At 54.7% G+C, this 26,289-nt stretch overlaps 2 protein-coding genes across 4 annotated transcripts; one reads left to right on the top strand and one right to left on the bottom strand.

Annotated features, from left to right (window-relative positions):
* Positions 1–145: 145 nt before the first annotated feature.
* On the bottom strand, positions 146–3,679 carry HMG20B (high mobility group 20B). The gene is made up of 8 exons (XM_006105939.3): positions 3,612–3,679; positions 3,303–3,358; positions 2,770–2,878; positions 2,071–2,274; positions 1,341–1,461; positions 1,099–1,145; positions 761–833; positions 146–498 (listed from the first exon to the last, which is right to left on the bottom strand). The coding sequence occupies exons 2-8, from the start codon at positions 3,338–3,340 to the stop codon at positions 146–148; spliced, it is 945 nt and encodes a 314-aa protein (XP_006106001.1). The 5' UTR covers positions 3,341–3,358; positions 3,612–3,679.
* Positions 3,680–16,131: 12,452 nt separating this feature from the next.
* On the top strand, positions 16,132–25,970 carry MFSD12 (major facilitator superfamily domain containing 12). Of its 3 annotated transcripts, XM_006105929.3 has the most exons (10): positions 16,138–16,528; positions 19,756–19,966; positions 22,550–22,688; positions 22,809–22,991; positions 23,272–23,364; positions 23,456–23,548; positions 24,234–24,404; positions 24,496–24,590; positions 25,559–25,689; positions 25,783–25,970. In XM_006105929.3, coding segments are annotated over exons 1-10 (1,416 nt in total). In that variant the 5' UTR covers positions 16,138–16,230; the 3' UTR covers positions 25,785–25,970. The 3 variants fall into 3 exon arrangements, 2 of the variants coding, with proteins under 2 accessions (XP_023602595.1, XP_006105991.1); XR_002827018.1 differs by lacking the exon at positions 25,783–25,970 and having other exon boundaries at positions 16,132–16,528; positions 24,143–24,404; positions 25,559–25,675; XM_023746827.1 differs by lacking the exon at positions 22,809–22,991 and having other exon boundaries at positions 16,136–16,528.
* The last annotated feature ends 319 nt before the right edge of the window (positions 25,971–26,289 follow it).

Below are 26,289 nucleotides of genomic sequence, written 5' to 3'. Positions count from 1 at the left end.
GGGCCTGGAGTTCACATGAAGGGCCAGGCACAGTTCATTTACGGACGGGTTGGGGGTGGGGGGATTGCCCAGGTTGCTTGCATCTCTCGGCGGTAGAGAGATTGGTCCATTATGCAGCCGGGTCAGTAGGGATTAGGGGGCTGGGCTACTTCCAGGGTCTGGGCAAAGGGAGGGCGGGACCCCAAGGGGCATGACCTCCCTGGTGGCCCGGGTGGGGGTTTGAAGGAAGGAGCAGGATTCGCGGGGACAAGAACTCCCGGTGGGGGGCGGGGGTTTCCGCACCGGGGACGGGCAGCGAGGCGAAGCTGGCGGTGAGCGCCTGGCGCACGGCCTGGAGCTGCTGCTGCAGCGCCAGCGTCCGCCGCTCCTCCAGCGCCAGCTCCTGCTCCAGGCGCTCGCGCGCGCTGCTCATGTTCTGGGTGTGCCTCTGCAGCACCGCGTTCTGCTCCTCGAAGGCCACGTTCATCTTCCGCAGGCGCCGCAGCTCCGCCTCCCGAGCTGCAGCGGGAGCCAGGTCAGAGCTGGCACTGCCTCCCCCTACCCTCTGCCAGGCCTTTGCCCGAGCGGTGCCCCGCGCCAGGCCTGAAGGCATTGCTCTGCCCCCAGCCCCATCCTTGAGCTCCCGGGCCTCGGGGCAGGTGAGGAAAATGGCTTGGCTTTCGGGGTAAATACTCCCACTCCCTACCTGTTGCCTTGGAGCCCTCTTTCGGCCCACCCTCCTCCTAACACGTTCCCCCAAGAACCCCGAGTTGGTGCTCACCTTTGTTTTGGTCCAAGAACTCTTCAGTGAAAATGGGGACATCAAAGGTGGAGAAGCCATCGCAGTCCCCACCCTGGGACAAGACAAGGGGCGATGTTTACTTTGAGGGGGCATCCAAATGCCCTCTGGGACATCCCCCAAGCCTGGGGGCCTCCTTGAGCCACTGAGGTCGAGTCTGTTAACATTCCCAGGGGGTGGCTGCCCCTACTTACACAGGGTGGGCAGGGCGGTTCACTTTCCATGAGCCTTGGTCCTGGCTCACTCAGGGCCTCACCCAGGGGCCTAAAGACTTCCGGACCTTTCTCACCTAGGCGCTCTGCTTGGAGGAGGGCACTTACCTTGTGTCCATTCAAGAGGGTATTCATGAGCCCGGAGCCCGAGTCCTCTGGTGGGGGAAGGGGGAGGGCAGGGTCAGCCTCCCAGGTCTCCTCGGACTCTGCTTTGCTTTGCATATGCTGCTCCCCCTGCCTGCAACACCCGCCTTCCCCTCCCTCCCATGTGAACCCCATGGAGGTGAGGGGTCTCCAGGCTCACCCCTCAGAGCAGGCACTGGGCTGCCTGGGGCTGGGGCCCTTCTCACCTTTCTTGATCTTCTTTTCCTGGATCTTCTCGGTGCACATCTTGTAGGCTTCTGACTGCTGGTACGCGCGCAGCTCCTTTATGTACTGCTGCTTCTCCCGCTCGGCCTCATCCAGGTACCGCTGGCAGGGCAGCATGAGAAGGCTTGACCCAGCCCCAGGGCCGAGGAGGCCTCCAAGGCCAGGCCCCCATCCATCACTCATCTCACGGTGCTGGACATTCCCCGAGCTCCTTATTACCCTCCAGACAAAACCTGGCCCCTTAGCCTGCTGCTCAGGGTGCCTCCTAGCTTCCCACCTCACCAGCCTTTATGAACCACTCTACGGGGTCTGACTATAGGCTCCCACCTCCAGGCTGCCCTCCAGCACCCGTTTCACCTGTTGAAACCCCACTTATGAGGGTACAAGCCAGTGGTGAGTTTTGTTACCTTTTCTCGATGCTTATGCAGTTTTTAAATTACTAGGATTTGAAAATCGGATTTCACATAAAAATCTAGCTCCCACCCCTACTTCTTTTAGACGTTGGGTGACCACACTGGTTAAGTTTTCTGTCTAGTCTCCCCTATTACTACCCTCCCCCAATGAACTGGGGAGGCCTCATGGGCGGTCAGTTCTCCAGGAGGAAGAACCCTCCACACCAGGTCCTTTCAGGATATGGCTGCGGGGGCCTGAATGGGTGGGGGGAGGTCAGTGGTCCCGGGCTGGCCCCCTCCGCCGCCCCCTGCCGTCCACCTGCTTCTCTGTGGGCTGCAGTTTGCTCCACTCGGCACCCAGCATCTTGGTGATCTCAGGAAAGGGCAGGTCCGGGTGGCGCGTGCGAATCTGCTCTCGGCGCTCGTTCAGGAAGCGCACGTAGCCAGTGACAGGTGCTTTGGGGCCATTTGGCAGGATCTTCTTTCGCTTCTTTCCCTTGGGCCAGCCTCGCTTCTTCACAGGCTGCGGAACCAGGCAGCGCCGTTGGGAGGGGCCTAGAGGGGGGCCCAGAGGGGGACGGGGCGGAGCCTTGGAAGACGTGGGCGAGGCTAGAGGTGAGGTGGCCAGCCAGCAAGTAGGACCCAGAAGGCCTGGAGGTGTGGCCAGGTCAGGGGCTAGGATTGTGAAGGGGGGTCGAGGAAGCCTGGATAGAAGTGAGGGGTATCAGAGGTACTGGAAACAGGGGTTCAGGCTGTTTTCTGTTGTGGGTGTGGCCTCTAATACGCCAAAAGGTGCCCCCCCCGAGGCAAGCAGTGGGCGGAGCTTGCATTCGGTTGTGGGCAAAGGGCTGGCCGCAGAGTGGCAGCGGACCTTGTGAGGCGTGGCATCTAATATGGGGCGGGGTCTCAGCTTCCAGACGGAAATCTGGGCAGTGGGCGGAGCCACAGCGGGTCAGCTCTAGTCCGAGGTGAGGCTGGAGACCCAGAGCCTCCCCCACCACAATTCGGGGGCTCTCACCTCCTCCTCGTGGGACCCCTTGTCACTGGCTCGCGGGCCCTCGCCGCGCTCTTGCTTGACAGCCACCACGAAGCCCCCATGCTGTGCAGGAGCCTTGCCGCCCGCCGGCCTGGAGTCACGGGAACGCCAGTCACTCCCACCCCCACCCCGACCCCGACGGTGGGGCTGGCAGAGCGGGGGCCTGAGTCCTGGGAGCAGGGGTCTCTGGGGAGCAGGGTCCGGAGGTCGGATCAGGAGCCAGTAGGGACCCCCGGGAGAGGCTTAAGCCACAGGACTCCAGGGTCACACCCATTCATTACCCCCGACGGCAGATAGGGCAGCAGCGAAGGGACCCGATCCCTGTGAGGGGGGCAGTGGGGACCCCTGGGAGGGGCTGGAGCCCGGGCGTGGGGAGAAGCCCGTGGGGCGCTAAGGCAGGGACTGCCCGGGTGGCGGGGAGTCGAGACCCTGGGGCCGGGGTCGAGGAGCTCCAACAAGGTGGGCGGGGCTGAGCTGCGCCCTAGTGGGGGCTGTGGAAGGGGAGTCGCACTCACGCGACGGCCGCGCCGGGCTGCTTGGGGCCGTGGGACATGGCCGCTCCCGGCCGCACCTGGAACGCAGACGCGTAGCTGAGTTAGGGGCGCCCAGGCCACCGACACCACCGGGCCCGCAGCGCTTGGGGGGGCCGGATCCCGGGGCTGGGAAGGCCTCCAGGGCGGGCGCCCCTGGGATCCTTTGTTGGGCGATCGGCCCCCGCGAGGCCCTGGTTCTCCCCACCTGGCCGGCAGGCAGCCCCGTCCCCGTCCCGAGACCCCCGCCCCGCCGGCCCCTCGCAGGGCCCTGAGTTCCGCAGCTGTTTTCACCTCCAAAGAAACTTTCCCGGACCTCTCGGCTGCGGCGCCTCGCCAACCAACCGCCCGGAGCCCGCCCCTGCCGCCCGCCCCTGCCGCCCCGCCCCCGGCAAGCCGATGGCGGCCTCCACGCGCAGTTGGATTGGGTCGCGCCCTCTCCCTGGGGCGTGACCATGCAGATGAGGGTCGGCGCGCCGGCCCGCGATTGGCTGGGGCGGCCACTGAGCCGCGTGGGAGGTGGAGAGGGAGGCTGCGGGCGGTGCGTCAAGTTGGGCTGCGCTCGGCCGCTCGGGGGCTAATCAGGGCGCTTTGAGGCCTCGCCTGGCGGAGCCTCTTAAAGGGCCAGTAGGCACGGCGCCGACTCCTCCTCCTCCGCCGAGAGAGATATTCCCCGCTCCGGCCCGACCGGCTTCGGCCCCGCCCCAGTTGTCATGGGGACGGGGGCAGGTTGCTAAGGAAGGGGTTAAGGACCATCTGGGCAGCCACTTGCCTCAGGGCGAGGTGCACCATGTTCTTAGCATCCTGCAAACCCGGTGGGAAAGTTTCCCGGTTATAGACGGGATTTAGGGCCCCGGACACCCCTCTGTGCCTGGTCCTGCTCTGAGACAGGGCAGAAACTGCGCTCCCTGCTGTGCAATGAGGACATGGACGATGTCCAGGACCAGGAGGCTGGGATGCTCTGAGGCCAAGACCAAGAGGCTGGTCCGGCTGGGGCTGGGTGAGGAATTGGGCTGGAGGCATTTGGGCAAAGGTGGTGCGACAGGAAGGCTGCTAGGGCCTCGTGAAGCTGGCGGGGCAGGAGGTTCTGCCCTTGGGTGTCGGGGACCCCCAGGCATAGCCTGGTCTTCTCGTGGTCTGGGCTGAGGCTGCCTCTGCTCCCAGAATGCCAGGAGCAGTCTCTGGATGCTCACGATAAGCCCATTTGTTCCTAAACAAGCTGTGAGACATCACCTCCTGCCTCATCTCACTCCACTCTCCCCCTCCTCCTGCTTCCTCCATGTTCTTCAAATACATCCGTTTCATTCATTCCCACCGCTGGGTCTTTGCACTCGCTGTTCCCTCCACCAGCCTGGCCTACCCCGAGACTGTCTGCCTGGCTCACTGCTTGACCTCCTTCAGGCCTTTGCTCAAATGTCACCTCTTGCCCTAACTGGTTTGTCTCAGTGGATAGAGTGTCGGCCTTCGGACTGAAGGATCCCAGGTTCGATTCCGGTAAAAGGGCATGTACCTTGGTTGTGGGCACATCCTGAGTAGGGGGTGTGCAGGAGGCAGCTGATCGATGTTTCTCTCTCATTGATGTTTCTAACTCTCTATTCCTCTCCCTTCCTCTCTGTAAAAAAATCAATAAAATATATTTTTTTTTAAAAATGTCACCTCTGAGCGAGGCTTTCTCAGGCTTGTACCCCACATCATACACCCCGTCTTATTTTTTCTCCATATGTCCTTTTCCTCCACATGACCTGTTTTCTTGTTTTTAATTGATTTGAGAGAGATGGGAAGAGAGAGAAACCTCAATTTGTTGTTCTACTTATTTGTGATTCATTGGTTGCTTCTTGTATGTGCCCTGACCGGAAATGGAACCTGCAAGCTTGGCATATCCAGACGATGCTGTAACCAACTGAGCTACCTGGCCTAGGTGGTGACCTGCTTGTTTGTTTGTTGCTGTATTCCCAGCACATACAACAGTGCCCACAGGAGCTGCTTCATACATCTACATTGACTCCTGTACTGTTCTGAGCACATGGGTGTGGCTAAACATGGAGTTACCATGCAATCCAGCAATCCACCCAAGACAACTGAAAACACTTGTCCACACAAAAACCTATGCAAGAATGTTCACAGCAGCAGAACTGACAAGAGCCAAAAAGTAAAAACAACCCAAATGCCCATCAATTGATTACTAGATAACCAAAATGTAGTCCAACAGAATGTCATGTGAAACAATAGAGTATTATTGGCCATAAAAAGGAATATACTGCTGACTTATGCTACAACAGTGGTGAATTTTGAAACATGATGCTCAGTAAAAGATGCCAGTCATGCCCTGGCTGGAGTGCTCAGTGGTTAGAGCACTGGCCTGACTAACCCTAACTCTCCCTCTCCCCCTCCCTTTCTTCCACTCTCTCTAAAAATAAATGGAAAAAATATCCTCGGGTGAGGATTAACAACAAAAAGAGAGATGCCAGTCACAAAAGGCTACATAGTGTATGGTTTCATTTATAGGAAGTATCCAGAACAGGCAAATTCAGAGAGACAGAGAGTCGACTCGTAGCTGCCTGGGGATAAGGAATGAATGGGTGGTTCTTTCACAGGTTTTGGTACCAAAAAAAGAAAAAAGGATTAATGGGGAGGGGAATAGGCGTGACTGCTGATGGGATGAGGTTTTGTTCTGGGAGATCAAAATGTTCTAAAATTAGACTGTGGTGATGGTTGTATAACTCTGTAAATATACTAAACTCCGCGGAATCATACACTTTAAATGGGTGCATTCTATGCTACGTGGTTTAAATCTGGCTAAAAGGATGTGTGTGCCCTGGAGTCTTGACAGACCCAGAGTCCTGTTCGGTTGTTTCTCAGCTGTGTGTTCTTTCATGCCTCTCTCTGCTTCATTAAAGACAATATAGGTAACACTGAGGGCAAAGACAACTATTCAAAATTTCTAATTACATTCTTTTTTTTTGAATTCTCATCGGAGGATATTTTTTCATTAATTTTAGAGAGAGTGGGAGAGAGAGGGAAAGACAGAGAGAAACATCAATGTGAGAGAAACATCGAAGGGTTGCCTCTCATACACACCCCGACTGGAGATTGAACCCACAACCTGGTGCCCTGAGCAGGGAACGAACCAGCAACTTTTTTGGTGTACAGGATGACACTCCAACAGACTGAGCCACCTAGCCAGGGCTATAGTATTCCTTTTATTGTTCTCACTAAAGTTTTCATTTCATTTTCAAATATGAGCCAGGTGAAAATTCCCAGATGATAAGTGCACATATTTCATTTTGTTCACTTATCATAAGCCACTTTCTTTTTCCTTTGTACTCATTGACTAAAGCGATACATGTGACATAAAAAAACAGCAAGCGCCGAAACCGGTTTGGCTCAGTGGATAGAGCATCGACCTGCGGACTGAAAGGTCCCAGGTTCGATTCCGGTCAAGGGCATGTACCTGGGTTGCGGGCACATCCCCAGTGGGAGATGTGCAGGAGGCAGCTGGTGGATGTTTCTCTCTCATCGATGTTTCTAACTCTCTATCCCTCTCTCTTCCTTTCTGTAAAAAATCAATAAAAAATATTTAAAAACAAAACAAAACAGCAAGCCAGCTCTGGCTGGTGTTGCTCAGTGGTTAGAGTGTCCACCCACACACTCTAAGTGTGCGGTCGCAAGTTTGATTCCTGGTCCAGGGCACGTATGGTACCTGGGTTGCAAGTAGAGTCTCGGTGCACTGGGGAGGCAACCAACCGATGTGTCACTCTCACAAGATATTTCTCTCTCCTCCCTTCCTCTCTTTCTAAAAATCAATGGAAAAATATCCTCGGATGAGGATTAACAAAAATTTTGAAAGTATAAATCAGCATATTTAAAAAAAATTCTAGGTAAGACTTGCAAGCTGGAAAACAGGGAAAGACCCGCCCTCTGAGCCCCACCTCTTTTGCTTGATTGACAGCCTGGTGTTGCCATAGAAACAGTTTTTCCACTCCCAGTGTACCACACAAGGAATTCAGGGCTCTTCCTGCGCATCAAAAAGAAATGAATGGCTTTGAGGGCAGTTTGGGAAAACAGTCTGTAGCTCCTTGGCATCAAGAGAAGTGCTTTGCACCCCCGCCAGCTGGCTCAGCTGGTTGGCGTGTGAGTCACCCGAACACCAAAAAGGTTTCAGGTTGGATTCCCTGTCAGGGCACATACCTAGGTTTCCGGTTCAATCCCTGGTTGGAGTTCATCCGGAAGGCAACCCATCTATCTTTCTCTCTCTCTCTCTCTCTCTCTCTCTCTCTCTCTCTCTCTCTCTCTCCCCCGCCCCGCTTCCTCTCTCTCTAAAATTATTAACATATCCTCAGAAGGAAAATGCCTTGCATCTGTGAGAATGGCTGTCAGCAAGAAATCAACAAACAAGTGTTGGGGAGCATGCAGAGAAAAGGGAACCCTGGTGCGCTGCTGGTGGGAATGCAGACTGGGGCAGCCTCTATGGATAACAGATTGGAGGTTCTCAAAAAATTAAAAATGGAACTACCTTCTGACCCAGTGATTCCAATTCTGGGTATATATCCAAAGAAACCCAAAACACTAATTTGAAAGAATATATGTTCATTGAAGTGTCTTTTTAAAAAAATATATATTTTATTGATTTTTTTACAGAGAGGAAGGGAGAGAGAAAGAGAGTTAGAAACATCAATGAGAGAGAAACATCGATCAGCTGCCTCCTGCACACCTCCCACTGGGGATGTGCCCGCAACCAAGGTACATGCCCTTGACCGGAATCGAACCTGGGACCTTTCAGTCCGCAGGCCGAAACTCTATCCACTGAGCCAAACCAGTTAGGGCTTTTCTTTTAAAACAATACCCAAGCTATGCAAGCAACCCAAGTGCCCATCAGTAGACAAATGGATAAAAAGGCAGTGGTACATATATACAATGGAATATTATTCGGCCATAAAAAGAATGAAACCTGCCCCAGCTGGTTTACCTCAGTAGATAGAGGTTGGCCTGCGGACCAAAGGGTCCCAGGTTCTATTGTAGTTGAGGGCACGTATCCTGGTTGCAGGCTCCTCCCCTGGGTGCAGGAGGTAACCAATCGGTGTGTTTCTCTCACATCGATGTTTCTTTCTGTCTTTCCCTCCCTCTTCCACTGTCCCTAAAAATCAATGGAAATATAGCCTCAGGGGAGGATTGAAAAAGAAGAAGGAGAATGAAATCTTACCATTTGCGACAGCATGGGTGGTCCTAGAGAGTATTAAGTGAAATAAGTTAGTCAGAGAACAGCAAATACCATATGATTTCACTACGAACAAACAAAACAGAAACAGACTCATAGATACAAAGAACAGACTGATGGTTGCCAGAGGGGAGGGGACTGGGTGAAAAAAGTGAAGGTATTGAAAAGTATAAATTGGGCCCTGACCAGTTTGGCTCAGTGGATAGTGCGTTGGCCTGCGGACTCAAGGGTCCCGGGTTCGATTCCGATCAGGGGCATGTACCTTGGTTGCGGGCACATCCCCAGTAGGGAGTGTGCAGGAGGCAGCTGATCGATGTTTCTAACTCTCTATCCCTCTCCCTTCCTCTCTGTAAAAAATCAATAAAACATATTTTTTAAAAAAGAAAATATAGTCAATAATATTGTAATAACAATGTATGGTGCCAGGTGGGTATATGTAAAGTATATGATTGCCTAACCACTATGCTGTACACCTGAAGCTAATACAAAATGATATGGAATGTAAATTCTAATTGGAAAGAAAAGTACCTTTCCTTTTCATTATGTCTAACAATATCTTAATGACAGAACTGCATCAAATAAAGATAAATACAGGGTGGGGCAAAAGTAGGTTTACAGTGTACATATGGAAAATCTATACTAATAAAAGCCTAAGTGGCCCTTGCACGCGATGTCATCACAAGATGGCCACCACAAGATGGCCACCACAAGATGGCCACGCGCACAGTGGAGGCAGGGCCTGGCGGCTGCTCAGCACAGTGAGGCCTGGGGGGTCCGGCGGCTTCACGCAGTGCAGAGGAGGCTGGTCTCAGCGTCTCCACTGCCTTGCGCAGAGGAGGCGGGTCCTGGTGGAGGAGGCGGGTTGCAGCAGGGGAGGGCAGTTGGGAGTGATTGGGCCGGCAGGGGAGCAGTTAGGGGGCCATCAGGCTGGCAGGCAGAAGTGGTTAGGGGCAATCAGGCAGGCAGGCAGGTGAGCAGTTAGGAGCCAGCGGTCCTGGATTGTGAGAGGGATGTCCGACTGCCGGTTTAGGCCCGATCCCTGTGGGATCAGGCCCAAACTGGCAGTCAGACATCCCCTGAGGGGTCCCAGATTGGAGAGGGTGCAGGCTGGGCTGAGGGACACTCCCCCCCCATGCATGAATTTCGTGCACTGGGCCACTAGTAATACAATAATTAATAAATAATACTACAAGAATAAACTCTTGTGTTTCGAGTATTCACAACTGAAAACCTACTTTCGCTCCACCCCGTACATTTTCTGGAGGAAAAAATGCCTTCCTATATTTCCTAGAAAAAATAATAGTGTATTCAGTCCAGTTCATGCTATTCATACACAGCCCAACCCCCAACAGGCAGCATTTATGTATTTACATCATTCATACATTTATCTAAAAGCATATCCTTTTGTCCCCAAATTATAAATTGGTTTTTCATGGCAGCATGAAGTTCTCTCAATTCCTAGTTTTCAGTGCAACCTGTGACCCTGTGATTGTTTGAAGGCATATAATCTCACACTAGTTTCTTTGCATCCATTTCTATGCTTCATTTGGAAATTTTTATAATATCAAACCAGGAAAAATATTCCAATTTGTAGCCCTAGGAATACTAGAAATATGAGATCCATTCAGGATGTCTTAAACTTTTTGTTTTTGAAATTAAAGTTTTTATGCAAATATTGCCCAAACCCCTTTTATTTGTACAAGATTAGTGTATTAAGGCCAACATACTCCCTGTTATCAGCTTGTTACATTTACATTTCTTACTAAAACTCTCTCTCTCTCTCTCTCTCTCTCTCTCTCTCTCTCTCACACACACACACACACACACACACACACACACACACACACCTTCCCAGGGCTGCAGGAACAAAGCACCACAGGTGTTTGGCTTAAACTACAGAACTGTATTGTCTCGCAGATCTGGGGACTGGAATTCCAAGATCAAGGACTCGGCCTGGATTGGTTCCTGCGGAAAGCAGTGGTTGCTGGCAAGTCTCTGGCGTTCCTTGGCTTGTAGAAACATCACCTCATCTCTGCCTCAGTCATCACATGACGTTCTCCCTGTGCGTGTGAGTCTGTCCAAATTTCCCCTTTGTGCAAGGACATCAGTCATACTGCACTGGGGCCCAGCCTACTCCGATGCCACAACTCATTCCATCTGCAACCACCCTGTTTCCAAATAAGGTCATAATCTGAGGTCCTGGGGGTTAGCACTTCCTCATATTAATTTTAGGGGACACAGTACAAAGCACAACACAAGCATACGCACGTGTGTGCGCGCACGTGTGTGTGTGTGTGTGTGTGTGTGTGTGTGTGTGTGTTCCTGTAAAAACTGAGGTCAGATCTTACTTTTGTGATCACCCTGCCCTCGTGTTGTAAACCTCAGCCTGCAGGTCGGCTCCTTCCTCCGATCGCCTTTGTTTGTTGGGTGTGCAGCAGAGCCTCGGTCCCTCGGATGCTGTGTAACATTCCACTGAGGGACCGGACCACCGCCTGCCAGCCAGTCCTGCCTGGCTGATCCCCGTTAGGATCCTTCCCAGTGTAACAGCCCCAGCTACAGACATCTCCAACCTGCGGTCTGAGGCTCTGAGACGGCTTTGCCAGGGTAGGCAGAGTCATGAAATTGATGGGTTGTAGCCCTTCCCATTTAATTTTTTAAAAAATATTTTTATTGATTTCAGAGAGGAAGGGAGAGGGAGAGAGATAGAAACATCAATGATGAGAGAGAATCATTGATTGGCTGCCTCCTCCACGATCCACAATGGGGATCGGGCCGCAACCCAGGTATGTGCCCTGACCGGAAATTGAACCTCAACTGCCTGGTGCATAGGTCTATGCTCAATCACTGAGACATGCAGGCCGGGCCCATTTAAATTTTTAATGCTCATTTGCCAACCTGGGGTGAGTCAACTCTTCTCCATCCCCAGGAAGAGTCAGGGTGTGGGTGGTGCTTCCAGGACATCCCAGCCGCAGGCCGACGCTCTATCCACTGAGCCAAACCGGTTTGGCAATACGTGGATCATTTTAATGGGGTTGAAAGGCTGAGAATACACAAGGGAAGCACAGGGGTAAGAGCTGCTGGAACAACAGGGTGTAGGGACAGGGGTCTCAAGCATCTGAGGAGAGGGCACCCCTGTAGCTGCTGGACCCTCAGACGCTCAGGGAGGTAGCCCTGAACCCTAGCTGTGTGGCTTGAGCAACTTACCAAAACTTCCTGTGCCTCAGTTTGCCTTTCCGTGAAGTGGGACAGTAACTACCTTCATGAGGTCGTTGAAAGGATTGAATGAGTTTAATTCAAGCTTGGTGCTCAGAACGGGGCCCGGCCGGTTTGCGATACCTGAGGTCCAACTCTTGTCCACCGAGAATGAAAACCCCTTTTGCAGAGAATTTTCTAGTGCAAGGTTCCCACCAGGGGCGATTCAGTTCCCCAGGGGCACTGGACCATGTCTAGGGATGATTTTGGTTGTCACAACTGGGAGGAAGGGATGCTCCTGGCATCGAGTGGGTGGAAGCCAGGGATGTTACAATGCACCGGACAGCCGCCTATCACAAAAACTGATCATGTGCCTGCCGCCCCCAGCCATCCTCCGATCAAAACCCTCCCTTCCCTTTCTCCCCCACCCACCTCCACCTCCAGCTCAGGTCATCTGGGTCTGAGTCAAAGAGAGAAGATCAAAGGAAACACCCCCACTCCCTCTACCCTTGTCCCTTCCCCAGATCTGAGGCTGGACTGGGGCCATCAGAACATCAGATTTCTGGCCGGGGGAGGGGGGACGCAGGTCTGGCGTCAGGGGGCAGCTGGGGACGCTCTGAGATAGTGAAGGCTGTTTGTATCTCTCTTGACCCCAAGCCTGTCTGTCTGTCTGTCCAGTTCCAAGGGCTGGGCATTCATCTCTCCTTCCTGACTGCCTACCCTCTGGGCAGAGCCTAGATCCTCCTGGCAAATCCGGTCCCCCTCTTAGCCCCTGGGGCATGTATGTCTCCACTGGTTGCCCAACCGGTAGCTGAGTCAGTCCTGCCTGGGAATAAACAGCCCACCCCTCCCATAGGATTTCTTTTTTTTTTTTTTTATCCTTGCCAAGGATATTTACTGATTTTAGAAAAAGAGGAATGGCGGGGGAGAGAGAGAGAGAAAGAGAAGGGAGAGAGAGAGAGAGAGAAAGAGAGAGAGAGAGAGAGAGAGAGAGAGAGAGAGAGACTGACTGACTTTGGTTGCCTCCTGTGTGCCCCTTAGTCTGAGGGACTGGGACAGAACTGGGCCCTGCCAGTGCCCCTGGGAGGGCTTCAGCTGGAGAAACCTAACAGGTGATTGGCAGATAAGGGGTCAGGACTTCACCCCCAGGTCACCAAGGACTTCAGGTGGAGTTTTGGGAGTAATCTGAAAGAAGCGTGAACACAGGTGGCGTTTTGGGAGTAATCTGAAAGAAGCGTGAACACTGAGCCACCTTTTCAAAGATATTGGTGGTCACCTGTTGACCAGGGTTCAAACCTGCAACCTTTTTGGTGTACGGGAGGACACTCCAACCCACTGAGCCACCTGGCCAGGGCGTCCCATAGGACTTTTTATCTGACTCTTCCATTCTCTCCCAAAACTCTCCCTTAAGTCTTTGGTGACCTGGAGGTCAAGTCCTGGCTCCTTATCTGCTATTCAATCACCCATCTGGGTTTCCCCAGCTGAAGTCCTAACCATGGGGGATGGGAGTGTCCAGCTCTGACCTGGTCCCTCAGACTAGAGGGGTCCCTCAGACTAGGGGCTCCAAATCCTTAGGGATCCAGCATTGCTCAGCATGAGGCTAGATCCCCTGAATGAACGAGTCCACGAATGAAGGGCAGCTCTCCAGCTGAGCCTCAGGGTCAGCGGCAGCTTTGCTCCTGCCTTCCCCACAGTCAGGGCCAGGAAATAGCCGGCTCCAACAGGACCAGAGCCCAAAGATGTGTTGGGGGTCCCCCCTCTTGCTGGTGCTGAGTCTGTCCCAAGAGGCTGCTGGGATGATCCCCGGGTTCCTGCCTCACACAGAAAGCTGAGAGAAGAGTGGACACTGAGCCACCTCTTCCAGTTTAGGGGGACACTCCCCTGCTGGGGAATTAATAACTCAAAGATAGCTAACCCCTAGGTCACGTGTTGCTCAGCTCTCTGGCGAGGGACGCTAGTCTGAACCGCAGTTTTCTCATCTAGAAAATGGCCATAAAGTGATGTAAAATCCCTAGGGGTTTCATGGGATGAAAGGAGTCTAAGAATGGAGATAAAAAGCTTAGGCTAGTCTTTTTAGAAGTGCCTTTCATTTCTCTTGGTGAAATCTAAAGGGAGTTTGACTTTCAGGAAGGAGAGAATTGAAGTTCTTACCTTTCCTTATCTCTTTGTCTTCTCCACAGCAGTCTATCCTTATCTCACCTCTTCTCCTAGGTTCTCTCTCTTGAGGCCTCAGGACCCCATCCACACCCATTTTTCAGGCTTTTTTTTTTTTTTCATAAAAGAATGCATGTTTCCCTGGATGATCTATGTCAGTGTGGGAGCTGGGCTGGGCTGGGCTGCTGAGCCTCAAGTTTATAAGTGGGTTCCTGTCTGTTTCCTAATTTCTGTCTGAATTTCTCATTCTCTGCCTGTATGTCCAGCATTCAATTACGTGACAGATATTTATTTTTAATTTGTATTTCAATTAAATGTATTGGGGGTAACATTGCTTAATAACATTATATAAATATTAAGTGTAAAACCTTAAAATCTGACATCTGTGTGCTCCATTGTGTGCTCACCACCTGAAGTATAATCTTATTTCCTCACCATGTATTCTGTTGTCTCAGATATTTCTTGAGCTCCTACTATGCGCCAGGCATTGCTGGAGGCAATGCAGTTACTAAGACTGTTCAGGTCCCTGCCTCTGGGCAGACAGTTACAGCTGGGAGGGGGGAGAGCAGATGCTCAGGGCTGTGATGGAAGCAGCCCAGGGCACTGTGGGAGCTCAGAGTAGTAACTGACTAGGGCCTAGAGCAGTGGTTCTCAACCTTCCTAATGCCGCGACCCTTTAATACAGTTCCTCATGTTGTGGTGACCCCCAACCATAAAATTATTTTCGTTGCTACTTCATAACTGTAATTTTGCTACTGTTATGAATCGTAATGTAAGTATCTGATATGCAGGATGTATTTTCATTGTTACAAATTGAACATAATTAAAGCATAGTGATTAATCACAAAAACAATATGTAATTATATATGTGTTTTCCAATGGTCTTAGGCGACCCCTGTGAAAGGGTCGTTCCACCCCAAAGGGGTCGCGACCCACAGGTTGAGAACCGCTGGACTAGAGGGTGCTGAGGCTTTCTGTCTGAGAATATTAAGAGCTAACGAGTCTATCACTTTTTGTTGTTAATCCTCGCCCAGGATATTTTTTCCATTGATTTTTAGAGAGAGTGAGAGGGAGGGAGGAAAAGAGGGAGAGAGGAGGAGGAGTAGAGAGACTAATCTATGTGAGAGAGACAATCAATTGGTTGCCTCCTCCTCGCGGGGGAACCCGGGCCAGGGAAGGAACCTGCAACCCAGGTATGTGGCCTTGACTGGGAATCGGACTCATGACCCTTCCGTTCTCGGGCTGATGCTCTAACCATTGAGCAACTAGGGGGCTTATATCACTTTTAACATACATTATACCCATTCTAGAGCTGGGGAGACTGAGAACCCACGAACTTAAGGGGCTTGTCCTAGCTGGAACAGCTAGGAGGCGGGCTGGTCCGGATCCCATGATTCTGGCTATGCAGGTTTAAAACCACTGCTGGAGGAGGCCTGGAGGCCAGAGCTGGGGGTGGGCGGGGGTGGAACTTGAAACCGCTTGTGTGGTGACCACGTCTGGGAAGACAGTTGAAGCAGAGTAGGGAGGGTCCAGAGCACTGCCTCCCGGGGATGCGTGCACCTGACTCGCTGTCGGTGAACACTATGTGCCCTTGAGCACCTCTCCTGCTCTTTGGGCGTGTTTCTTGCCTGTGAAATAGGAGAGACTTGCTCCGCCTCCCGCCCAGCTGGGATGAGTAAATCCACGTGGGGTGTTGGCACAACTGGCGCTCATTAAATGCCAGCTGGTGTTATGACAACTATCCCCATTATTATCCTTAATAACTAATTAATTAGAACTAATGCGTCCTCTCCGCGCCCAATTGGGTGTCTCCGGCCGCAAAGCCACCGGACCCCGCGGAGAGAGGAACGAGCTGCGTCTAAGACCTTCCCCCAACATACATCCCAGCTCAGCCCATCCCCCCCCGCCCCCAGCCCACATTTGGCTGGTAAAGCTGCGGACAGGCTTGGATGGCACGGGCCTGGCCACCGGAGTCTGGTGGGGACGACCCTTGCGTCACCTCCAACTTCGTGGTGAGGGGTCTTAGAAGCCCGATTGACCGTAGAGCGCTAGGACCCCGCAGCTCTGTCAGAGCCGGGTGTGTAGGCCCAGCTTACCCCCCAGACCACGCCCATCTCCAAGATGATTGGCTCGCCACACCCGGCACGCGGCCCCGATTGGCGGAAGAGGCCTGGATGCCCCGCCCCTCCCGGACCGTAGTCTCCGGGCCAGAGGCTCCAGGGCCGCAGGAGCGCTCGGCGGGGCGGACGGGCAGAGGTAGTCGGTGGTGGGGGGAGAGGGGCTCCCACGGTCGGGCTCGGGGGTCCCGTTTGCGGCGCGTCCGACGGCCCAGGCCGAGCCCGGAGTGCTGCCATGGGCCCGGGGCCCCCGACGGCCGGAGCGGGGGCGCCCCCGCGGCCGCTGTCCCTGACGGCGCGGCTGAGCTACGCCGTGGGCCACTTCCTCAACGACCTGTGCGCGTCCATGTGGTTCACCTACCTGCTGGTCTACCTGCACTCGGTGCGCGCCTACAGCTCGCGCGGCGCCGGGATTCTGCTGCTGCTCGGCCAGGTGGCCGACGGGCTCTGCACGCCGCTGGTGGGCTACGAGGCCGACCGCGCCGCCGGCCGCTGCGCCCGCTGCGGGCCTCGCAAGGCCTGGCACCTGGTTGGTAAGTCGCGGCCGAGCCGCTCCCGTTCACCTGCCCGCCCAGTGCCCCCAGTGGCCAGATCGTCCCCTCTGTGTCTGCCCCAGTGCCTGAGCCAACCCCTCTGCCGAACTCCCTGCCCCCCCCCCCCTTCTGTCTCTCTGTCCCTTGGGCTGAACCTGCCCCGTTGTCTGTCACATGACCTGAGCCTTCTGTCTCTGCCCCAGGCGCTGAGTCTTCTCCCTCTGTCTGCCTAAGGCTGCTGTCTGACCTGTCAAACCCCTTCATCCGACTCAGTTGGTGTGACCTTCTGCTGCGCTTCCCTTAGTCTGACCCCTGGGGCTCCCTGAACCATCTTCGGGTTGGGTCTGTCAGTCTGTCTTGTCTGGCTTGACCTCCCCATCTCGCTATCAGGGTGACCACCAGGACAACTTGGTCCAAGTGAGGGTCAGACTAGAGCCCCCTCTGCCTGGCTGTCGGTTTCTCTGTGCTCTCTGTCCGCCCCCTCCCTAGTGTGGGCAACGTGGTGCTTGGGTGTTTGGGGGGAGCTGTCCTGGCAGCTGGGAGTTGAGTTGGGGGCAGGTGAGACAGAAGGGTCAGGGGTCTGTACCTGACTAACGGGATGGGGTCTGCTGGACAGGTCGTGGGCTCGCCCTCTGGCCTGGGCCCTTTGCCTGCCTAGAGGGCTGTTGGGGAGGGTAAGCAGCAGGTCCAAGGGGGCTGGGGCGCCCTGCCCTGTGCGCACAGATGATAAGCCTGTGTCCATGCGCCCTTCTCTGCCCGCCCAGGCCTTGAGCTTGGAGATTAGGCCTGGCCACTTTCCCTGCTGTTTCTCCCCCGGCACTCGTGCCCACCACAGCCTGGCATTGGGGGCCCTCCAGGCATTTCAGGAGGCAGGACCAGGAATCCTGCCACTCGGGGGAACTCTGGAATTCTGGTGGCAGCTTTTTAGAAGGCAGGCGGGACGATGAGGGGTGAGACAGTGACTTACCCTGGGCCCTTTTGAGTGACGTTTTTGCAAGGTGCAACAGATCTCCAAATGGCCTGAGGGAGGCTTGCTTCGTGTGGCCACATCCTGGGGGTGGATTTCAGGTTTGTCAGGTCTGAGGTTGCCCGGGCTGTTCTTGGGCCACTTTAGACGGCTGGACACTCAGTGAGGGTCCCACCTGACCCAGGAAGAACTTGATTCCCCTGCAGAGGTGGGTGGTAGGGGTGCTGAGGGCACTTTTGTAAATAAAGAACTGAAGGGTTTGTGTTTATGGAAAACAGGCCTGGGGGTTGAGTGCTTCAACCAGACACCCAGGTCTCCACCTGCACCCCTTCATGCTCATCGTGAGGTGGAGGATCTGTGGAGAGAGGAAGCCGGGGTAGCCCCTCAAAATGCCTGATAAGGTGACTAGAGCGACGGTCACCCCAGCGAGTGCCCACTTCTCTATTTGCCCCTGAGTCTGTGGGTGGTGGTGATAAACTCACTCTTTCCCTTAACAAGCCCTCCCAGCTGCCCTCTCTAGCCTAGAGAGGCCCATCGAAGCTAGACATGGATACTCCTGTGGGGTCCAGGCTGGCAGGTGAATGGACCGGGCTTCATAAGAAAGAAGCAGAGCTCTGAGAAAGACAGGAAATTGCCTTTGGGGTTTTGAAGGGTGAATAAAAGTGTGTTTATGTGCATGTTGTGGGGGGTATATTCCAAGTAGTTGGAAGAGCTTGTGTGAAGGTGTGAAATATCATGGTTTTGAGGCCGCTGAGGTGGGGAGTAGCTCAGAGTAGTAGCCACTTTCACTCATTAACTCTCAATTCTCACATCGACCTCAGGAGGTATTTCCATGTTCTGGACACTGAGGCCCCGAGAGCAGTCACATGCCCAAGGTCCCCCAGCCAGGCAGCCTCGCTCCAACAATGGTTAACTGGCCTGGGCAGCAGCAGGTGGAGTCCACCCAGGGCTGCACATTCTTCTGACCAGCGTCTTCAGTTGGTGCTCGGCCTGCATTTGCCCAGCATGCCCCTCCCAGTTCCAGAGAAAGAACCAGGCTGGTTTTGGTTTCATTTCCTGATCCCAGAGCTGTGGGGGCGAGCCCAGGGCCTGGGGATGAGGTCATCTCCGGAGCCTGGGGGGAGTAAGGAAGTCCAGCTGCCAGACTCCTTCCAGGCTCAGGGATGGGAGGAAAGTGACTTTGATAGACCTGGGACCCATCCCAACAGGACCCACAGTCTGGTGGGGTAGGCAAACAGGAAACAAGCAGACAGACAGACAGACATAAGAATTTCTGTGTGTGCTGAGGGGCGAGAGGAAAAGAAAGCAGGGTCCAGAATAGATCCTATTGAAGTGGCAAGGGGACTGTCAGTGACTGAGCTGATCAGGGAGGGCTTTTTTGAGGAGGTAGCATTTGAGTTGAGTCCCAAGGGATGGAAAGAGAGCATTCCAGGCAGAGGGCACAGCATGTGCAAAGGTCCTGAGGCAGGACTGTGCCTGGCATGTTGGAAGAGCCCTGTGTGGCTAGAGTAGAGTGAGCAAAGGGGCAGGGAGGGGACGGGGGCAGGTTGTGCAGGGCCTTGGGGGGGACTTGGGCTTGTTCTGAGATACTGGAATGTTGGCCAGGGACAGGTCCCCTTATGAGCTGGGGCAGGATCCAGCCTCACCTGACCTCCTGACTCCTGGTGGCCCCCAGGATCCTTGGTAGGAACTGGGGAGAAAAAGGCTTGCTCCCGGGAACGGGAAGTTGTGGGTGTAAATGGTGTGTCTGTAGTGGGTGGTTTTCCAGGGGACCCCACAGCAGCCTTTCAACCTGCTGTGCGACCTCAGGGTCTCTGTGCTTCAGCTTCCCCACCTGTCATCAGGGGCAACCCTGGGAGTCCTGGGCTGCCATGGGGAGGCCCTGTTCTTCCTCCCTCTTATTACCTGACCATACGTCCTGGTCCTGCCGCTCATGTTACGGGGTGTAACCTCAGGACCATGCCAGCCTGTTCTGTGTCTCCATTGGACTGGTGGGTGGAGGCCTGCCCACCTCCCATCCCCCGTTTGGCTGTGTGACTTCTAGGGAACCCCAGATCTCTCTGCTTCAGTTTACCCATTTGTCACAGGGGCCATAAGCCTGAGGTGCTCTGGGCTGCTGATCCCATACACCACTGCGTGACTTTGGGAGGGTCTCTAGCCTTTTCTGTGTCTCTATTTTGTTCCCACCCGGTCACCCCAGGGAGCCCTGGGCCACTGTGGGAAGGTCCGGCATATGACCCCCTACTCTGCCCGTCCACAGGCACCATCTGCGTTCTGCTCTCCTTCCCTTTCATCTTCAGCCCCTGCCTGGGCTGTGGGGCATCCACACCTGAGTGGGCCGCCCTCCTCTACTACGGGCCCTTCATTGTCATCTTCCAGTTTGGCTGGGCCGCCACACAGATTGCCCACCTCAGCCTCATCCCCGAGCTCGTCACCAATGACCACGAGAAGGTGGAGCTCACAGCTCTCAGGTACTACCCCGCAGGGCAGGTTGGGAGGGCACATGCACAGCAGGTGAGGGCCGGGTCACACCCTCGGGGACTCAGCCCAGCTTATACGTCTGTAACATAGTAACCAGTCACCTGCAGCTGCTTGTATAACAAATGACCACCAAGCAGCTTCAACAGCATGTGTTTATCATGTCATGGTTTCTATGGGGTAAGAGGCTGTCTCAGTGGGGTTTTCTGCTTCAGTGTTAGTCTTGAGGCTAGAGCTGGTCTCATCTGAGACTTGGGGTCCCTCTATCCTGCTCATGTAGTTGGTGGCAGAATGAATTTTCTTTTTCTTTTTTAAAAACTCCGCCCACCGGGGTGGCCTCCCCCCACATCCAGGCACTGGCCTCCAGGACAGCCTCCTTCCTGTGGAGTCCCCACCTCTTCCCCAATGGCATCATCCAAAGCTACGAGCTCCAGCTGCACAGGGCTTGCCTTCCGCACACAGACGGAGACGCAGTACAGGGGCCCGGGGCCCAGCGCCAGCCTGTGGGGGCTCCAGTCTTACACCACCTATAGGCTGCGCAAAAACAAACAAACAAACAAAAACCAAAAAAAACCTTTTTTATTGATTTCAGAGAGGAAGGGAGAGGGAGAGAGATAGAAACATCAATGATGAGAGAGAACCTTGATTGGCTGCCTCCTGCACGCCCCCTACTGGGCAGTCGAGCCAGAAACCTGGGCATATGCCCTTGACCGGAATCGAACCTGGAACCCTTCAGTCTGCAGGCCAACGCTCTATCCACTGAGCAAAACCAGCTAGGGCTGAATTTTTTTTCTTTTTTAAAAATTGATTTTTAGAGAGAGAGAGGGGAAGGGAGAGGGAGAAACATTGATGTGAGAGAGAAACAATGATAGGCTGCCTCATGCATGCCACCTACCGGGGATCAAGCCCACAACCCAGGCATGTACCCTAACTAGGAATCGAACTGGCAACCTTCCAGTGCACGGGATGATGCCCAACCAACTGAGTCGCCCCGGCCAGGGCCAGAATTCAGTTTCTTGCAGACGGAGAGCTCATGGTGGCTTGCTGATTCTTTGACACCAGCAAGAGAGTCAGATCTCAGGGATGGCTTACGCCCTTTTTCTAAGAATCACCTGAGAAGGCCAGGCCCACCCAGGGTAATCCCCTTTAATTACACCTGAAAAATCCCTCACCTGTAGCACAGAAGTTGCCTAAATATGGGTGTCCCATCCCCAAGGGGAGGGATGAGGCACGGCAGGGCCGGGGCATGGGAGTCTCCAGAGCCACCTTAGAATCCTGCCGACGACCAGTTGGTGCCCAGCGTATCCAGCACTTGCTTGAGGTGCTAAAGGAGGCTCTTCTGGATCTGATGACCATAGGAGCATTTGTGATGAGCTGGCTGTATGCCAGGCACAGTTCTGGGCTCTTCACATGGTCCTCTTCCTTAATCTTCACAACACACCCAGGTTGTCATGTGCCTAAGGCCAGACCACAGTGCCTGTGGGACATGCACATTAAGAAAAAGGAGGTGGCAGTTCCAGCCCGAAGGGAGAGTGCATGTGAGGGTCGCCATGTTGCTGGAGCTCAAAGAGCCCAGCTGACAGTTGGCCCCCGGTAAGTGCATGCTACTATTTTGTAGCATCTTTGTTGAGGGTCCTGCCTGCCTCCAACTCAGCCTGTTTGGTCCCAGTTTGGTCTGCTCCCCACCCGTCTTTGAGTTCCCCATTATGGCTGAGAGCTGCAAGCACTAACGACATGGGTTGCTCAATGCCCCGGCCCCTGAGGGCCCCAGATGTTAGGGGTCAGGCTACACCAGGCCAAGCTCTGGTGCACTTCTACCTGCAAGTGCTTTATTGCCAACGCTGTCATCTTCACTGTGACCTCTGGGTATTGTTCTTACATTTATTTATAATATTTTTTTATTGATTTCAGAGAGGAAGGGAGAGAGATAGAAACGTCAATGGTGAGAGAGTATCATTGATCGGCTGCCTCCTGCATGCCCCCTACTGAGAATTGAGCCCACAACCCGAGGCATGTGCCCCAACTGAGCATGAACCCTGGGACCTTCAGTCCGCAGGCCGACGCTCTATCCACTGAGCCAAACCGGTTCCGGCTGTTCTTACTTTTAGAAAGGGAAACTGAGTCCTGGTGAGACCCAGAGGTTGCTCCTCCCCTGACCTTCCTAGCCCCTGAAGGGATATCACGCCGGGGCTGCAGGCAGGTGCAGACCCAGATGATCCTAGACCTTGCCCTGCTGAAGCCCAGGATCTTGGTACCAAGAATTCCAGAATCCTGGCTTCTGAGCATCTTGGGTTCTCAGACTTGACTGGACCCTACTTTGCTGAGTCTCTGCATCCCAGCCCCTTGTCATGGTGGTTGAGGGTCAGAGCTGTAAATCATCGGACAACATGCAGGCTGGGTAAGCTGGGGCCAGCAGGGGCTTCCCTGGGGCCACCCAAGGTTTGGTGGCTAAAATTATCTGTCACCCAGAGGTTCCCCAGACACCACAAGCAGCTCTCACTGTGTGGCTGCCTGGAGAGGAAGTGGCCCTGTGGTTTCCTGGGCTGCCATGCTGATGCCTCGCCTGTCCCCACCAGGTACGCCTTCACTGTGGTGGCCAATATCACTGTCTATGGTGCTGCCTGGCTCCTGCTCCACCTGCAGGCCTCTGCAGATACGGGGCCCACCCCGGATGTCAGTGACCAGCTGGGGGTCCAAGATGTGCCAGTATTTCGGGTGAGCTGGGGCCGGGGTGGGGGCCAAGGATGCTGCTGGCAGGATGGGACCTCCCCCAGGCCCTGAACTTGGGCCTGGGCCGTGAGAGCCACTGCTGATGCCTTTTCTGCGGATCCTCAGAACCTCTCCCTTTTGGTGGTGGGCGTTGGTGCCATCTTCTCACTGCTGTTCCACCTGGGCACCAGGGAGGGGCGCAAGCAGCTGGTGGAGGAGCCGGATGAGCACAGCCCCCTGTTGGCCCCCACCACGGCCCGGCCCTTGCTGCTCTGGAAACACTGGCTGCGGCAGCCGGCCTTTTACCAGGTATGTGATGGGGCAGAGCTGGCTGGAGTGGATGCCGGCTCCCACCTGGCCCTTACTCTGGGGCTGCAGGCAGGATGGCCAGTAGATGAGCAAACAGATTTTCCATTTCACAGCAGGGCAGACATTGCTAATCAATTACTGCTCTCTTCTCCCCCTGACCAGCTATGGTCCCTAATAGTGGATCCGGTGTCCCTGCAGCTAGGCCCTGAGTGTCCCCTGCTGGTGGAAGTGGAGAAGGGCCCTGTCTGACCCCTGAACCAGTCCCTCTGTTTGCCCATAGGTGGGCTTCCTGTACATGAGCACGAGGCTCATCGTGAACCTGTCCCAGACGTACATGGCCATGTACCTCACCTACTCCCTCAACCTGCCCAAGGTGAGCTGGGGCGGGCGGGCCAGGGCTGTGGGGTGGGTCCTGAGCCCAAGGAGGCCCACCTGACACGCCCATGTCCACTCTGCCCCAACAGAAGTTCATCGCCACCATCCCACTGGTGATGTATCTCAGCGGTTTCTTCTCCTCCTTCCTCATGAACCCGATCAACAAGTGGATCGGGAGGAATGTGAGTGCGTGGGTTGGTGGGGGGCAGGGGGGCATGCATAGACAAGGACCCTCATAACGCAGATGCACAGAACCCAGGTAATCGCATACCTCAGCTTCTACACTTTGTAGCTGCCCTGTGTCGCAGATCCATGTTCTAGAATCCTGGCTTCTGAGTGTCTTGGGGCTGCAGAGCTCTAGAAATTTCTTTGCTGACCATGTGCTAGCCAGGGTGGCTATGGAGTACTTGAAATGTGGCAGGCATGATGGAAGAACTGAATGTTTTATTAAAAATTTTTTAAATGTATTTTTGATTTCAGAGAGGGAGAGAGAGAAACATCAATGATGAGTCATTGACTGGCTGCCTCCTGCACTGGGGATTGAGCCCATAACCCAGGCATGTGCCCTGATCAGGAATCATACCGTGACCTCCTGGTTCATAGGTCAATGCTCAACCATTGAGCCATGCTGGCTGGGCCATTTTATTTACTAGTAATTGATTTGCACTTAAGATATAAATAGCCACCTGTCCCTAGACTGTCAGCTCCTGGGTGAGGTCAGAGCTGGGGGCTCCTTAGGGATGGTCCAGCTTGACCCCCTCACTCTCTGGGGTTAGGGACTAGGTGGTGGTGGATTGAAGACCAGAGAGGGCAAGCGCCAGGCTAGGAGCTGCACAGTGAGGGGCCTGATGCTGGTCTCTCCTGCAGATGACTTACTTCGTGGGCCTTCTGGTGATCCTGGCCTTTGCGGCCTGGGTGGCATTGGCAGATGGGCTGGGTGTAGCTGTCTATGCAGCAGCTGTGCTGCTGGGCATGGGCTGTGCCACCATCCTTGTCACGTCCCTGGCCATGACAGCTGACCTCATCGGCCCCCACACGGTAGGGCTGGTGGGCAGGGCTGGGTGGGGGTTGGGGCCCAGGGCTCGGGCCCAGGCCAAGGGTGTTAACCTCCCTGCCTGTGTCCTCCCAGCACAGTGGAGCCTTCGTGTACGGCGCCATGAGCTTCTCGGATAAGGTGGCCAACGGGCTGGCAGTCATGGTCATCCAGAGCCTGTACCCCTGCTCGTGAGTGTGACTCATTTGTCGTTCATGTAGCAAAGGCGCACTGTGTGTGCCCGGCACTGCTCCAGGTCTAGGGCATTGGGGAATGTGAGTGGGCAGTGCTACAGGGGAGCCGGGCTCTGTGTCACAGACCCTCAGAGCCTGGGATTTCAGTCCTGGACGATTCTAGACCACTGAGTTCTCGCCTTATAGAAGCCCAGGATCTGGGAACCAGAACTAGCCTGGTCCTTTGTCGTCATGGAGTTGGGGGTAATACAAGCCATGTTAATCACAGGAATAAATGTGTGATCCAGACCAGTGGCCAGGGGGGTGAGGGACACCACATACGGAGGCCTGACTGGTGCAGGAGGTCAGGGAGGACTTCCTTGAGGAGGTGACATTGGTCCTGAGACCTGGTGGGTATCGGAGTTCTAGGCAAATGGGAAGGAATAGCCAGTGCAAAGGCCCTGGAGCAGGACCAGGCCTGGTTTGTTGGAAGAACACAACGGAGGCCCGTGTAGCTGGAGCAGTGAGTGAAGGGGAGAGAGAGTGGGGAGAGGTTTGCGCAAGTCATGTAGAGCCTTGTGGAGGACTTGGGCTTTTACCCCAGGGGAGTTTGGGAGACCTGGAAGGATGGGGGCAGAGGGGAGGCCTGACTCAGGTGCTTACAGGCGCCCTCTTGTGGCTGCCTTCAGAAGGACAGTCTGTGGAAGGTGAGGGCTGGAGCCTTGGCAGAAACAGCCACACTGGTCCAGGTGGGTGATGATGGGCTGGTCCAGGTGGAGGTAGAGGAAGGGGAGCAGTGGAACGAACTGGGATAGACTTTGAAGGCATGGCTGGTAGTATTGGCTGAAGTGTCATGTGGGAGGAAGAAAGGTGGTCAAGGGTGACCCCCTGGTTCTGGCCCGAGGCTGAGGTGGGCGGAGTAAGAGGCTCAGGCTCGAGGGTCCCCACAAATGTCGGCTCACCTGCTCTGTCCCCCCCTTCCCCAGCTCGGAGCTCTGCTGCAGAGCCTGCGTAGGCTTCTACCACTGGGTGATGGTGGCTGTGACAGGCGGCGTAGGTGTGGCCGCCGCCCTCTCTCTGTGCAGTCTCCTCATCTGGCCCATCCGCCTGCGGAGTTGTGAGTTGTAGACACTCCCCTCCATTCCCAACCTGGTCATGGGTGGGAGGACTGGGGCAGGCCCCATGCTCACTAAACCCCCCTCTCTTGCAGGAGTCCCTGGAACTCAAGCCTGACATTCCCATATGGCCTCCTGCCCTATGCAAATGAGCTGCAACTGCACATTTCACGCCCTGCTCCTCACGTGCCCACCTTCCCCTTGCCTGGCTGCAGGGATGGTGGGTTGAGGACAAGAGGGGGCGGGACCCTACTGGCTTATCTCCACCGGGCGAGACAACATAACTAGGCCCTCTGGTATTCAGAAGCTCCATGAGACCCTCATAAGACTTTGGGGTAGCTCCTGGCTATGTGGGGAACTACCCTGAACTCAGCTTCCTCCTCGCCCCCTGGTCTAGGTAAGGGAGACCAGGGCGCTGCTGGAGATCACATTGAGTGCCGGTGAACTGAACACCATACCCTTAACCTGTCTTCCAGGGCCTGGAGACAGTAGAGATAAGTCGGGGGTCCCATACTCTGTTGAGCTGGGTACTAGGGTATTTATACTCCATATAACCTAGACCAACGAACCGCCCATAATCCCCAGAATTTTGACCCGACTCC

Source organism: Myotis lucifugus, unplaced genomic scaffold (genome assembly GCF_000147115.1).
Source record: "Myotis lucifugus unplaced genomic scaffold, Myoluc2.0 scaffold_737, whole genome shotgun sequence".
In the NCBI taxonomy this organism is placed as follows: Eukaryota; Metazoa; Chordata; class Mammalia; order Chiroptera; family Vespertilionidae; genus Myotis; species Myotis lucifugus.
This window is presented reverse-complemented; position numbering and strand designations above follow the sequence as displayed.

Coding starts and splice junctions, on each gene's coding strand:
- HMG20B (XM_006105939.3), bottom strand. CDS start 3,340: ATGTCCCACGGCCCCAAGCAGCCCGGCGCGGCCGTCGC. Junction 2,879..3,302: donor CAGCCCGGCGCGGCCGTCGC/GTGAGTGCGACT, acceptor CCGTGACTCCAG/GCCGGCGGGCGGCAAGGCTC. Junction 1,462..2,070: donor TGCAGCCCACAGAGAAGCAG/GTGGACGGCAGG, acceptor CTGCCCTGCCAG/CGGTACCTGGATGAGGCCGA.
- MFSD12 (XM_006105929.3), top strand. CDS start 16,231: ATGGGCCCGGGGCCCCCGACGGCCGGAGCGGGGGCGCCCCCGCGGCCG. Junction 23,365..23,455: donor ACTCCCTCAACCTGCCCAAG/GTGAGCTGGGGC, acceptor CTGCCCCAACAG/AAGTTCATCGCCACCATCCC. Junction 23,549..24,233: donor ACAAGTGGATCGGGAGGAAT/GTGAGTGCGTGG, acceptor TCTCTCCTGCAG/ATGACTTACTTCGTGGGCCT.